At 66.8% G+C, this 13185-nt stretch overlaps 2 protein-coding genes and 3 non-coding genes across 6 annotated transcripts; all 5 read right to left on the reverse strand.

The window, feature by feature from the left end:
- Positions 1–1362: 1362 nt before the first annotated feature.
- RPL13A (ribosomal protein L13a) lies at positions 1363–5493 on the reverse strand. Its single transcript, XM_078850140.1, is given in 9 exon segments — positions 1363–1485; positions 1712–1812; positions 1815–1833; positions 2530–2589; positions 2758–2843; positions 3282–3383; positions 3754–3819; positions 4507–4579; positions 5394–5493. Coding segments are annotated over 9 exon segments (609 nt in total). The 5' UTR covers positions 5409–5493; the 3' UTR covers positions 1363–1398.
- LOC144929809 (small nucleolar RNA Z195/SNORD33/SNORD32 family) lies at positions 1972–2056 on the reverse strand. Its single transcript, XR_013634960.1, has one exon. It is a non-coding gene; the product is annotated as a small nucleolar RNA Z195/SNORD33/SNORD32 family (small nucleolar RNA).
- LOC144929817 (small nucleolar RNA SNORD34) lies at positions 2647–2716 on the reverse strand. Its single transcript, XR_013634968.1, has one exon. It is a non-coding gene; the product is annotated as a small nucleolar RNA SNORD34 (small nucleolar RNA).
- LOC144929816 (small nucleolar RNA Z195/SNORD33/SNORD32 family) lies at positions 4356–4435 on the reverse strand. Its single transcript, XR_013634967.1, has one exon. It is a non-coding gene; the product is annotated as a small nucleolar RNA Z195/SNORD33/SNORD32 family (small nucleolar RNA).
- Positions 5494–7527: 2034 nt separating the features above from the next.
- On the reverse strand, positions 7528–11569 carry LOC144929721 (trans-1,2-dihydrobenzene-1,2-diol dehydrogenase-like). Of its 2 annotated transcripts, none has more exons than XM_078850151.1 (7): positions 11368–11569; positions 10379–10490; positions 9832–9995; positions 8761–8956; positions 8450–8574; positions 8163–8313; positions 7528–7849 (listed from the first exon to the last, which is right to left on the reverse strand). In XM_078850151.1, the coding sequence occupies exons 1-7, from the start codon at positions 11455–11457 to the stop codon at positions 7740–7742; spliced, it is 948 nt and encodes a 315-aa protein (XP_078706277.1). In that variant the 5' UTR covers positions 11458–11569; the 3' UTR covers positions 7528–7739. The 2 variants fall into 2 exon arrangements, with proteins under 2 accessions (XP_078706277.1, XP_078706276.1); XM_078850150.1 differs by having other exon boundaries at positions 8761–9013.
- Positions 11570–13185: the final 1616 nt, after the last annotated feature.

Genomic DNA, 13185 nt, shown 5'->3' on the forward strand with positions numbered 1-13185 from the left:
AAGCCTGGGAGGTGGGCAGGCGCAAGCCACACAGCAGCATGGCTGTGGGGGCAGAGGCCGGGGGCTAGCCTCCCCAGGCAGGAGCTCAGGGGCCGGGCAGGATGGTGCCACGGGCCGGATGTGGCCCATGGGCCGTAGTTTGCCCACATCTGGTCTAGAGCCTAGAGTCAGCCTCACTCTTAAGTCGATTCCTAGAAGCCTGCAGCTGAGTCGGGGGCACGAGGCTCCGTCAGGGGACTCCCCCTCTGCATGCCACAGGCCCCTCCTAAATCCCAACCCCCCCAGGCTGGGGAAAGTGCAGGGAAGAGACACTAACACAAGGAAGAGAAAAAAAACCAGCCCCCGGCTATGGCCTAGCTCTGGGGCTGCAGCAGTGGGGGCGAGGGGCCAGAACAAGCAGCCACGGGCAGGCCACGTTTCACCGACACCACATCCAGGCCGGCCGCCATCAGCCCATCCCGAGCTCCCCAGCCTGGCCGAAGGGCTAACAGAATCGGCGAGTCGGAGCAGGGGACTCGTGGGAGCTCGGGGCCTGGCCCCAGGGCGACGCTGCTGGATTCCCCCCTCCACAGCCAGCGTTTGCCACTCCAGGGGGGTGGATATGTCGCAGAGGGGCCAAGGAAGAGGCCCGAGGACGACTCCAGGATCAGAAAACCTGCCCGAGAACGAGCAGAGGGGGGGGGGGGGGGGGACGACCCTTGATGGCCTACCAGATCCACCAGGCAAAGTGAGACAAATTTCCAGTGGAAATAAAGCACCCGGAATCGGGGGAGGGGGGGGATTAACCCTTGAAGCACCCCCCCCAGGGGTGGAGTGGATTCTCCATCCCAGGCACCCAGGATGGAAGTAATTCCAGCCCCAGGGGGTCAGACGAGGTGGGGCGACTCCTCACCCCACGAGGATCGATGAGGAGAAGCGTCCCAGAGCCACGGGATGAGCAGCTGCATTCTGAGCACGCTGCCGGCGAGGGGGGGAAGCACTTGGGTTCCACCCCCCGGCCCCTCAGGGGTTGGGCTGGGGCTTAGGGGTGCCAGGGAGATTTGGGGGGCCCCCGCAAAGAGCTCAAGGTGTTTCTCCTCCAGGGGAAGGCCCCGCAGGGGAGAGGGCCTCGAAGGTGCCCGCACAGCGTTCTGAAACCCGCAATGACTCGGACTGCTGGGGTGAGCGATGGGGTCTCTGGTCCCGGCCCAGGGCCGCTCCGGGAGGGGTGCAAAGCCGCGGGCTCAGTGCGGGGAGAAGCGGGTTAGTTCTGTGCTACGTGGGAGGGGATTTGGCCGGCCCAGCCAAGCCCCAGAGCGGCCCGGCCTCCCAGGCCAGGCAGCCGGAGCTGGGCCCTGTGAGAGACGCACGGAGGGGCTGGGCGGAAGTGGAGGGGCTGGTTTTATTGAGGTTCAAGGCTCAGACCAAGATGCCGTATTGCTTCAACACGTCGGTGTACCTGGCGATCTTGCCTTCCACGTTCTTCTCCGCCTGCTTCTGCAGTTTCTGGAAGAGACGCCCAGGGAGGAGGAATCAGACCGAGATTCGGGGGAGCCCCCAGGGAATGGGCCCATCTCCCTGCGGGGTGGGTAATGGGGACCGGCACTGGGATGCAGCCCCTCTGGGGTGGGGCACCGGGGCTGATCCTATGGGGACCCCTCGCCCAGTGCCGAGATGCGACTCCTCTCAAAGGGGGACTGTTCGAGGCCCCATGACCCCCGGAGACACTCACCATCAGCTTCTTCTTCTTGTTGTAATGCAGCTTGGCTTTCTCCTTGCGTTTCTCCTCCAGGGTGGAGGTGATGGCTTGGTACTTCCAGCCAACCTCATGGCCAGGCGCCCCAGGAAGGCAAACTGCGGGGGCAGGGGAGAGACGGGTCAGGAGAGAACCAGGAGTCCTGGTTCCCAACCCCCCTCCGCCACACCCTGCTCTAACCCACCAGCCCCCATTCCTGCAGGATCCCAACTAAGCCAGGTCGTGCTGCGCCCCAGGTGGTCTCAGATGGTAGTGCATGTAGGAGGTTGTCTCATGGTCGTGAGACTCGAAGAGAAGTGAGTTAGCATCATCACCGACCGCCCTAGGTGCCAGCTCCCAGCACCGGGTAGGGCACAGCCACTGGCTGGATGTGGCCAGGGCATCACTGGACAGATGGCACCTGCACTGAACAAGGCTGTCCCATGACTGGCCACTAGCTGCCTCATGATATTGAAGACCAAGGAATCATGTGGCAAGTAGTCCCATAGGTTAACACCACACTACCTAACAAACCCATTACCTCTGATGAATTGCTGGTCTCCAATATCATGTGGGCGCCAGTTCCCAAGGTTAATACCACTGGCAAGTGAATATATTGCCTTGGAGTTGGCCCTGGCCTAGTACCATGTTGCAAGTAGTCCCATGGGTTAATGGCTCCCCGAGTTTTGCCTTTGAGGAGTCCTCTGTTCTGACAGGCTGTGGAACTACCTGCCTCATGACAGTGCTGCCTTCAATCAGGTTTCAACCTCCTGCCCCATTTCCCGTGTGGAAACGGGGCTCTGGGAGGGCCGTACCTTGCGCGTCGGCTTCAGGCGTACGACTTTCAAAGCAGCGGGTACCACCATCCGTTTCCTCTGCACGGGGGGGAGAGAACGCGCTATCTCAGAGTGAGAGCAGAAGAGCGGGTCTGGCGTGTCTCAGAGTCAAAATTTTTCTCACCCAGCATCAAACAATGTAGGTAGATGGAACATCATGGACACGGGCCCCCCATCCCCCCTGCGGCCCCCAGGGGGCACTGTTACCTTGTCGTACGGGGGCGGAATCCCATCAAAGACCTTCAGTCTCTCCAGGGCGGCCTGGCCTCGCTTGGTCTTGTGGGGCAGCATCCCTGCAAGGAGAGGAGACCAGCTGCTGGGAGTGGGCCTGCAGCTGGGGCGCTCTGCGCTGTGGGTCTCTGCCCCCCAAGCTCCATAAGGGCGGGGCTGGGACACACTGCTCTGAGACTGCCCTCTGCCCCCCAAACTCTATGGGGGACAGATAAGAGGGCCCTGTGCTGTGGCTGTTCCCTGCCCCACTCAGGGCCCACAGGGGATGGATCATGGTGTGGCCCAGGTGCCCTGCGCTGTGGGTCGCTGCCCCTCAGGCTCCATAGGGGGCGTGTCTGGGACACACTGCTGTTGCTATTCTCTGCCCCCTCCCCCGGGATGGATCATGGGTGTGGCTCAGGCCCCTGCGCAGTGGTTGTTCCCTGCCCCCCAGCGGCACCTCAGTGGCCCCCCCCCCGTACTGTCCCCTGAAGCCCAGCCCAAGCATGGGGGGTTGTTACCTCGGACCGTGCGCCAGAAGATGCGGCTGGGGGCGCGGAAGTGGTAGGGACCGCGGGACGGGTTGGTGTTCATGCGTTTGCGGAGGAAGGCCAGGTACTTCACTGGAAGGAGAGCAGAGCGGGGTCAGCCAGGGAGCGACTCTCCCGGATGCCTGGGTCCCAGGCCCAGTTTGGCTACTGAGTTCGGGGGAGGACGCCCCCTCCCCGGGCCTCAGTTTCCCCTCCCACCCTCAGGGTAGAGAGCTCGTGAGCCAGTCAGGACAGGGTCTGTGCAGCGCTCAATACCATAGGGGGGTCCCACACCCTCCAACACTACCATCATACTGTGGGGCACTGCCCCCTTCTCTGCCTGCAACGGACCAAGGGGAGGAGGAACTGGTGCTAGGTAAACCAGTACCCAAGCTGCAAGGGAAAAGGGGGCTCAGAAAAGGACCCCGGCGTCCTGGCTCCCGGCCCCGACGGTAGCACTCACGTTTGTTGCGGTAGAAGTTCCCGGAGATGTTGATGCCCTCGCATCTCACCACCACCACCTTGCGCCCTGGGAGGAAGGCAGAGCAGGACGTTAACGAGGCCGCATGGCAAGTGGGGAGCCGGGGCACAGCGACGCGGGGGGTTCCAGGCCGTGCAGGCCCAGGGCGGGACACGCTGGCCACGCCACCGATGTGGAGCGGAATCGCCACAAGCCCAGGGACCGCCAGGCGGGGGGAGGGGATTCAGGGCTGCAAAGTTACTCGGGCTCCTGCTTTGAGCCCATCGCCATGGACTCAGGCCAGGGGCGGCAGGAGAGGCAGAGGAGACTGGAGTGTTTAATAGCAGGATCAGGAGACCCACCCTTAGCAAACAGCATGGACCTAGAGAACCCAGGAGTCCTGGCTCCCAGCCCCCTGCTCTATCCTGCTAGACCCCACTCCCCTCCCAGAGCCAGGGAGTGAACCCAGGAATCTGGCCTCCTCCCCTCATCTGCCCACTAGATCCCTCCTAGAACCAGGGAGTGAACCGAGGAGTCCTGCCTCCCCCCTCCCCACCCACTCCCCTCCCAGGGGAGAAAACCCAGGCGTCCTGGCCCCTCGGGGAGCAGTCTCAGATGGTAGTGCATGGATGGGGTGTTCTCACGGTCGTGAGGCTCAAACACAGACAGCATCATCACAGACCCCCTCCAGCGGAGCAGGGTCCAGGCAGGGGGAGGGATCCCAGGCCTGGGGGGCACCCCCCCAGCAACACTCACCCAGCAGGACCTGCTTGGCCACGATGGCTGCCAGGCGCCCCAAAAGATGGCCACGTCCATCGATGACCAGAACCTGAGGGAAAAGGGGAGAAGGTCATCAGTTTGGGGGGGTCCCAGGTCCCACCAGATAGGGTGAACGAGGGGGGTGCTTGTGCTGGGGAAGCACCAGCCAGCTCTGGGGGCCCCCCACTCGCAGGGGAGCTGCCCCCAGCACCACTAGAATCCCACTGGGGGGCTCCACGTGGCACTACAGGGGTCTCGCATCCCACAAAGTGGAGGCTCCACTTCAGCCCCCCACATCCTCTCTGCCCAACCCAATCTACTCGCCCTGCCCAAGGCTCCCGCAACAGCTCCCCTGCCCCTCCTCCCACCCCACAGCCCCCCCGCCCCTCCTCCCACCCCACAGCCCCCCCCCCCCGCCCCCCTCCCCCCCCCACAGCCCCCCTGCCCCTCCCCACACAGCCCCCCACCCCTCCATTCACCCCACAGCCCCCCTGCCCCTCCCCACACAGTCCCCCACCCCTCCATTCACCCCACAGCCCCCCACACAGCCCCCCTGCCCCTCCCCATTCCCCCTCACAGCCCCCCTGCCCCTCCCCACACAGCCCCCCACCCCTCCATCCACCCCACAGCCCCCCTGCCCCTCCCCACACAGCCCCCCACCCCTCCATCCACCCCACAGCCCCCCTGCCCCTCCCCATTCCCCCTCACAGCCCCCTGCCCCCCCATACGCCTCCCCCCTTTGGGGCTCCCTTTGCCCCCCACCTGCCCAAGGCTCCCCTCCCCACACAGCGCGAGGAAGCGAAGGGGGGCCCCACCCTCACTCGCCCCGCCCCGGGGGGGCCCCAGAGGCCCGGGGGGGGGGGGCCTCCGGGCCCCGCGCGCACCTTGAACTCCGCCATGCTCGCCGGCCGCACGGGAAAGAGGCTCCGCCTCGCGCACACCGCGGGGTCTCCCCTTCCGGCGCGGGGCGCGCAGGGGCGGAAGTGAGCGCAAGCGGGAAGTGAAGGCAGCTCCAGGGCCGCCATTAAGGGCAGCGCGGCGCCGGAAGTGACGCTACCAGTGGGAAGGAGGGCAGGCGGCCAGGAAGGAAGGGCGGAAGTGACGACAAGAGGCGGGCACAACAGGGTGACTCAAAGGCGGATCAGACCGGAAGTGACCGTGGTAGCCGTCGAGAAGGCCGCCATGATGGGCAACCAAACCGGAAGTGGAGCCAACCCCCCCGAAAGGGCGGGGGCCACATCAAGCCCCGCCCACTCAGTGTATATTGAGTTATGTAAATGAGGGGGAACCCCCCCATGCTCCCATACAGAAGGGGTCACAGGAAATGGGACCCCAAATTGCCCCTCCCCCACCACAGGCCCCTCCCCCACCCAAGGGGCTCCTCGGTCTCCACGAGGGCCCCCCACCTCCTCCCAAGCGACCCCCCCCACACACACACATTGCAGGGCCTTCCCCGATCCCCCTCCCCCACCGCCCCACACGCCGGCCCCTCGGCCACGTCGCCACCTCCCCCCGGCCCCGCAGGCCCCAGAGCTGGGCGCAGCGTCGCCCCCGGGCCGGATCCGGAGGCCGAACCCCCTCCCTGCTCCCAGGGGGGGATCCCCCGTCAGCCCCTCGGCCCCAGTGCCGCCCGGGGGGGGCTCAGGTGCGGCTGGGTACCCCCCCCGCCCCACATCCTTCCCGGCTGCCCCGGAGGGCAACCCCCAGCCTGTGCATGGGGCCGGCGTTCTCTGCTCCCGGACGGCGCCCCGTGAAAACGCAGGCGGGTCGCTGGCCCCCGGCGCCCCCCCGGGCTCTGGGGCCCTGTCCCGGGCTCGGCGTTATGCCCCCCGCCCGCAGGCCGTGTGTCGGCGGCGAACGGGGTCAGGGACGACGTTCTGGTTTCTGGATCAAGCTGGGAGCGAGCGCAGGTGAAAAGGGGACTCTCGTCCCCTTCCTAACACTCAGTGGCGGGGGAGGTGGTGGCCAGCTCCCAGTACTCAAAGGGGAAGGGTCGATGGGACGTCAGGACCCTGAGGCTGACGGGCCCCAGAAACAGGGGGGCTAATCAGGAGGCCAGAGGGGTCCCGTCCCCTCTGTGAGCTGGAATTGCCTGGGCCAGCCAGAGCGGGGCCGAGCTAAGGAGGGAGCCGGGCCCGAGCAGAGCTGGGGAGTGGAGCTGGGCCAGACAGAGGGGCCAGAACAGCAGCCCAGGGAGCTGGAGGCAGAGCGGGGCTGGGGCTGGGGCAGTCTGGAGCCGGGTGCGGTGAGCAGCTGGGGGGATCGAAGGGAACCCTGGGCACTGGGCCCAGTGCAGGGAGACGCCCCCTGCCAAGAGGCCCTGCAGGCCAGACTTGGGGGGGTCGTAACCCCGATGTGGCTGGGGCAACGCTGGGAAGAAGGGTCCTGCCACCTACAGCCTGAGGGCATGTGGCCACCGAGAGCTAGAGCGAGCGTCCGACCCGCAGCGTCCCTGCAGCACGGCCAGGGCCTGGGACGGGTGAGGTACAGGCTGAACTTCCCTGACATCCCAGAGGCACCTTTAGTGGGGTCCCCGGGCCACAGGACAGGTGACTTGTTTCCTTTCACCTTCCCCATCTTTTCCTTATTTTCTTATGAGTTGCTGTTTCCTACTTTCTACGTGCTCTGAACTCTGTGTAATGATCAGTGGGTCAGGGAAGCATCCGGTGCAGAGACAGTGCCCCGGAGTGGGGACACCCTCGCCCCTGTCCGAAGTGACCACGACAAGACTGGGGGTCGAGCCCGCAGGGGTCCGGGGCCCAGCCCTGCCGGGGTTCTGAGGACTCTGCCGCACGGGAGGGAGGAAGGGGAGCCCTCGAGGTCAGGCAGGCCGCTGGGTAAAGGCAGTGGGAGCGAGGACTCAGATCCTTTCGCCAGCCAATCCCACCGGGGCGGGTATAAGCCAGGAAAGTTCCCCACAACGGCGGGACCATTCCCCCGCTTACACAGGGCCCAGGGCCTCGCAGGAAACCCCCCTGCTCGATGGTGGTTCCCCACGCACAGGTGCATAGTCAGAACTCTCCGGTAGCCAGTTTTTAATCCATTTCACGCGATAATTTTCTATTGTTCTCGGGTTTTCTAGTGTTCCCGTCGCCCGGCACCATGTCAAACACCGCCCAGCAGCCTGCGCCTCCTAGCTCCGCACTGCTGCTGCTTGTACCAACCCAAATTAAATCGCATCCAAAACACCGGGCGTCCCGGCAGCAACTCCCATTCCCGGGCAGTGGGGGTCAGGCCCGATCCTGGGTATACGTCACCCCCACCTGCCGCCGCACCTCGTCCATGATGGAGGCCACCAGCTCCGAGTGAGCCAGGCTCACGATGGGGCTTTCCCTCAGGCCTGGGGGGAAGGGAGGGGTGTCAGTATGGGAGGTGCTGCGAGCTTCCCCGGAGCAGTGCCCCCAGTTGAGGACTCTAGCACTGTGAGCTTCCCCAGAGCACTGCCCCAGCTGGGGGCTCCAGCGCTGCGACCTTCCCCACAGCAGTGCCCCCGCTGGATATGCTGGGCGCTGCGACCTTCCCCACAGCAGTGCCCCCATCCAGGTATCCAGGTGCTGCGACCTTCCCCACAGCAGTGCCCCCGCTGGTTAGTGCCGGGGGGAGGGGCCTCGACCTTCCCCACACCAGTGCCCTCCCCCCCAACCCCCGGTTACCTTTCAGCAGACACTGGCGCACGTGCTGGGCCTCGTAGCGAAGCCCGGTGCTCCTGGTGAAGTTGAGGGGCTGGGAGGGGGCGGGCAGGGGGAACTCCTCGTGCTGCCCATTCACCACCAGCTCAGTCGGGCTCCACATCTGGGCCGGGAGCTGCCGGGGGAACAAAGAATCTGACGGTTGGAGCCGGGGGGGGGGCCGGGAGCCAGGACTCCTGGGATCTATACCACACTGCGGAGTCCCTTCCCCTCTGTGTGCCTCAGTTTCACCCGCTCTCCCCCCAAGGCACCTGGATGATGCCCTTGGTGCCGCTGATGGCAGCCTGGTTGGGCAGCAAGGTCACCATGGAGCAGGTGATCACGGCCTGGCGCTTCCCCGGGTAGTTCAGGATGACGGACAACATCTCATCGACGCCTGGGAAGGAGAGAGCAGGATGGGAGCCTAGAACCAGCGCTGCCGGTGCCCCTCACTCCCGACCCGCAGCCCCCCCCCAACGCTGCCGGTGCCCCTCACTCCCAACCCACAGCCCCCTGCTAGCCCATCCTGGGGCTCCCCAAGCTTTGCCGGTGCCCCTCACTCCCGACCCGCAGCCCCTATTACCGGTGGGGTGAAGGAAGCCCGAGGCAAGGATGGACTCCGGTCTCTCCTCCCCGAAGACCATGGTGGTGAACTGGACGCAGTAGCAGCCGATGTCCAGCAGGGCGCCGCCCCCCAGCTCCTTCTGCACCAGCCGGGGGCAGCCCAAGAGGGGAATCCCGAACTCGACCCTCACCACCTTCGGCTCCCCCACTGCTCCCTGGGAGAGCAGGGAATGGAGCCGCTCTGAGGCTGGGAAGAATCGGGTCCAGTACGCCTGGCGGGTGGGGGGGACACACAGAGGGGAGTGGGTCCTGGGGGTGCCAGGCCGCGGAGGGCTAGGCAGGGCCCCAGGAGGGCAGCCATGTCCAGAGACTCCCCCTCCCACACTCCGCTCCCTCGTGCCGAGTAAACCGCTAATGGGTCTAAAACGATTTGTACTCGGGCGTGGCCGGAGAGAACCGGCCCTTGTCGGTTGGCTCCCAAAACGGGCTGCCCAGAAGCTGGACGAGCCAGGGGGAGACGGGTCCTCTTGCAAACTGGAAGCTCCTTTGGGCAGCCAGAGCCTTGGGTGCGAGCGTAGCCGCCGCGGGACGGCGACACGTTACAGAGGGTGGCATGAAGCCGCACTGCAGACGGACACAGAAAACACTACAAGGCAAAACCGAGGGGCGCGGCGTGGGGAGATCTGAGCACCGTCAAAAGCCCTGGCCGTCTTCTCAGGTTCCCGTAACTGGCTTGGTGCTGGGCTGTGGGGAGCCGGGTGTGGGGGTCAGCAGGGGGCACTGGACTGCAGGGAGCGGGGCAGGGGCCCAGCAGGGGGTGCTGGGGTGAGGGAAGCAGGGGCCCAGCAGGGGGCGCTGGGAGCAGGGCAGGGGGCCCAGTAGGGGGTGCTGGGAGCGAGGTGGGGGGGCCCGGCAGGGGGTGCTGGGCTGAGGGGAGCGGGGCAGGGGGCCCAGTAGGGGGTGCTGGGCTTCAGGGAGCGGGGCGGGGGCCCCGCGGGGTGCTCTCCCTGAGTGGTCAGGACCGGCCCTGATGCCCCAGGCCGGTGCTGGGGGGCGCTGGGCTGCAGGGGGGCTCTAGAGGGTCACTCACCTCCATCAGGAAGACCCCCTGGCTCTGGGCCAGCTGTGCCAGTTCCCTCACCTCCGCCGTGTTCATCCCCAGGGGCTTCTCCAGCAGCACGTGCTTCCCGGCCCCCAGGAAGAGCCGCCCCACGGGCAGGTGCTCAGGGTTTATGACCCCCACGTAGACCACGTCTGCCATGGGAAGTGTGAAATGGGGGTGGAACCCAGGAGTCCTGGCTCCCAGCCCCCCTCCAGCTCTAACCCTTGGACCCCACTCCCCTCCCAGAGCCAGGGAGAGAACCCAGGTGTCCTGGCTCCAGGTCACCCCTCGTGCTGCCATTCACCCCTCCCAGGTCAGTCCCCACACTTTAGGGGTCTCAGCCTGCCCCAGAGGTATCCCTGGACACACAGACTCTCCCCCGAGGGGAAAGGCCCCGGGCCCCCTTCCCCACCCCCCTGAGCCAGTCCTTCCCTGCCCTGGGGCCGGATGGGAGCCAGCGCCCCCTAGAGGGGAAAGGCCCCGTGTCCTGCCCCCCCCCCGGGTCAGGTCCCATGGGGGTCCCCCGGGGGCTCACCCACGTCGGGGTCCTGTGCCAGCTCCTCATAGCTCCCGTATGCTCGGGGGATCCCGTGTTTCTGGGCATATTCCTGAGCCCGGGCGAGATCACGCGCAGCGATGGCCACAGCCTGGGGGGGAGGTTAAAGTGGGGATGCGGCAGCTGGGACCCCCCCAGAACCCACCCCCCAGCCAGTCACCAAGCACTGAACCAAGAACCCAGGAGTCCTGGCTCCCAGCCCCCCTGCTCTAACCATTAGACCCCACTCCCCTCCCAGACCCGGGGACGGAACCCAGGAGTCCTGGCTCCCAGCCCCCACTGCTCTGACCACTAGACCCTGCTCCCCTCCCAGAGCCAGGAACAGAACCCAGGAGTCCAGAGTCCCTGTTTCTGGAGAGTCCCCCCATATGCCCCCACAGGTCCCCATTAATCTATTCTCAGTCTTCCCCCAACCCCTCCCACTACAGCCCCCACAGGATCCCTCTGAGCCATGGGCTGGGCCCCCCCAGAACTCCTCCTGCTGGGACCCCCGTGATTTGCCCCGCCCCCCACCGGGTTCTCCTGGCCCAGAGGAGCCCCAAGGCCACCAGAACACGGCGGCTGCTTTTCCCGGGGGGGGGCACACGGGGGGGGGCACACGGGGGGGGGGCTGGGCGCCAGAACTGGAGCAGATCCAGAACCCGCGGGGCCGGGGGCGGAGGACGTTGGTGGGGAAAGTTCAGACTTTGAACTCCGGACCGTGGGGCTGAGTCCCCGCAGCGCCCGGACTCCTGGGTTCTGTACCTGCCTTTGAGAGCGGAGCGGGGTCTAGTGGTTAGAGGGGGGGGGGCTGGGAGCCTCTAGACCCTCCCCCCCAGCCCTGCCAGTGCCCCCCACTCCCGACCCGCAGCCCCCTGCTCGCCCTGCCCCCCCAACCCCCTGCTCGCCCTGCCGGTGCCCCCCATCCGCACCCCCCGCTCGCCCTGCCCTGCCCCCCACCCGCACCCCCCTGCCACCCCAGCCCTGACCTGATGCTCGGTGGCCGGGAGGGTCCCCAGCGCCACCAGGAAATCGTGGCTGATTTTGCCGGCGGAGCAGACGCCCCAGCGGGTGGCCATGGCGCGGTTGGGGGTGGGGGGGGCGTCTCTTGGGGCGGAACCAGAACCTGTGGGGCCGGGAGGGAAAGTCACCGGGGAGCCCCGCCCAGCCGAGACCCCGTCCCGGCCACTGGGGAGCAGCAGGGCACCAGCCTGCAGCGCGCTCCGCCCCGCGCCCGGACGCCTGGGTTCTCCCCCGCTGGGGAGGGGAGCGGGGTCTAGTGGATGGAGCGTGGGGGGCTGGGAGCCAGGACTCCTGGGTTCTCTGCCAGGCTCTGGAAGGGGAGCGGGGTCTAGTGGTTGGAGGGGGGGGGAGCCAGGACTCCTGGGTTCTCACACAGTTTGCTAGGTGAGTCTCTTGCCGGGAATAACGGTGAGAAGCCACAACCAGCGGGGGAGGATGCTGCCAGTGGCGGGCTGGAGTCTCCGGGGCTTATCCAGGTGATCCCAACGTGGGGGTGCAGGGGGGCACTGCCGGGGGCGGAGGCTAGACTGTGGGAACAGCCCCGCCCCTGGTTGCTATGGAGAATTTGCTTGTCCCCCCAGCTCAGCTCTCCCGACTGCTATAAAAGGTCCCCAAATCCCCAGGTGGGCCGCAGACCTCGGGGCTGGGTTTAATTCCTCCTCTGGCTCAGGAGCCAGATCCCAGGAGAGAACCCAGGAGTCCTGGCTCCCAGCCCCCCTGCTCTAACCACTAGCCCCCACTCCCCACCCAGAGCTGAGGGGAGAACCCAGGAGTCCTGGCTCCCAGCCCCCCTACTCTAACCACTAGCCCCCACTCCCCACCCAGAGCCGGAGCTGGCGCCCCCTGGAGGCAGAAGCCCCCATGTCCCATTTCGTGGCCGGGCTCCTCTGCCCCCTGCTGGTGATGTCCGGGTCAGCGGTTTGTTGGGGAAACTTCCATACAAGCGTCGGAGGCTGGGCCCTGGCGGCTCAGAACAGCCAGGCTAGCACACGGGTCCCCCACTGGGTCCATCTGTGCCCCCCCTTTGCCATCCCTGCCCATCCATCTCGCTGCTCGCAGCTCGCCCTGCTACCGTCAACCACGACACGGCTCCTGGGGGCAGCCCAGGGCTGGACTAGCAGGGGGTGCAGGTCAGGAGTGAGGGGCACCGGTGGGGGTGTGGGGAGCCCGGGGCTGGGCTAGCAGGGGCTGCGGGTCAGGAGTGAGGGGCACCGGTGGGGGTGTGGGGAGCCCGGGGCTGGGCTAGCAGGGGCTGCGGGTCAGGAGTGAGGGGCACCGGTGGGGGTGTGGGGAGCCCGGGGCTGGGCTAGCAGGGGGCTGCAGGTCGGGAGTGAGGGGCACTGGGGAGGGGCTGACGCTGGGAATTCATCCCCAGCCCCTCCCCTGCGCTATATCCCTGGCTCCCATCTCGCCGCCCCCCAGCTAATCCCGGAGCCAACTCTCTATTTCTGGTCCCAGCCTAATCCTGCCGCATCTGCCCAGGCCACGTGCCAGGAGCCCGGCCCCTCCGCGGGCCACCTGCCTCCGAGTGGCTGCGTGGCCCAGGCCCCACCTGAGCACTCAGCAGCCACCAGCTGCTTTGGAGACCCCCTGTTCACTCGCTGGCAGGGGGCTGTGGGTCGGGAGCGAGGGGCACCGGCGGGGCTGGGCTAGCAGGGGCTGCGGGTCGGGAGCGAGGGGCACCGGCGGGGCTGGGGGGAGCCCAGGGCTGGGCTAGCAGGGGGCTGCGGGTCGGGAGTGAGGGGCACCGGCAGGGCTGGGCCAGGAGTGAGGGGCATCACAGA

This window comes from Lepidochelys kempii, chromosome 23 (assembly GCF_965140285.1).
Source record: "Lepidochelys kempii isolate rLepKem1 chromosome 23, rLepKem1.hap1, whole genome shotgun sequence".
NCBI lineage: Eukaryota > Metazoa > Chordata > Testudines > Cheloniidae > Lepidochelys > Lepidochelys kempii.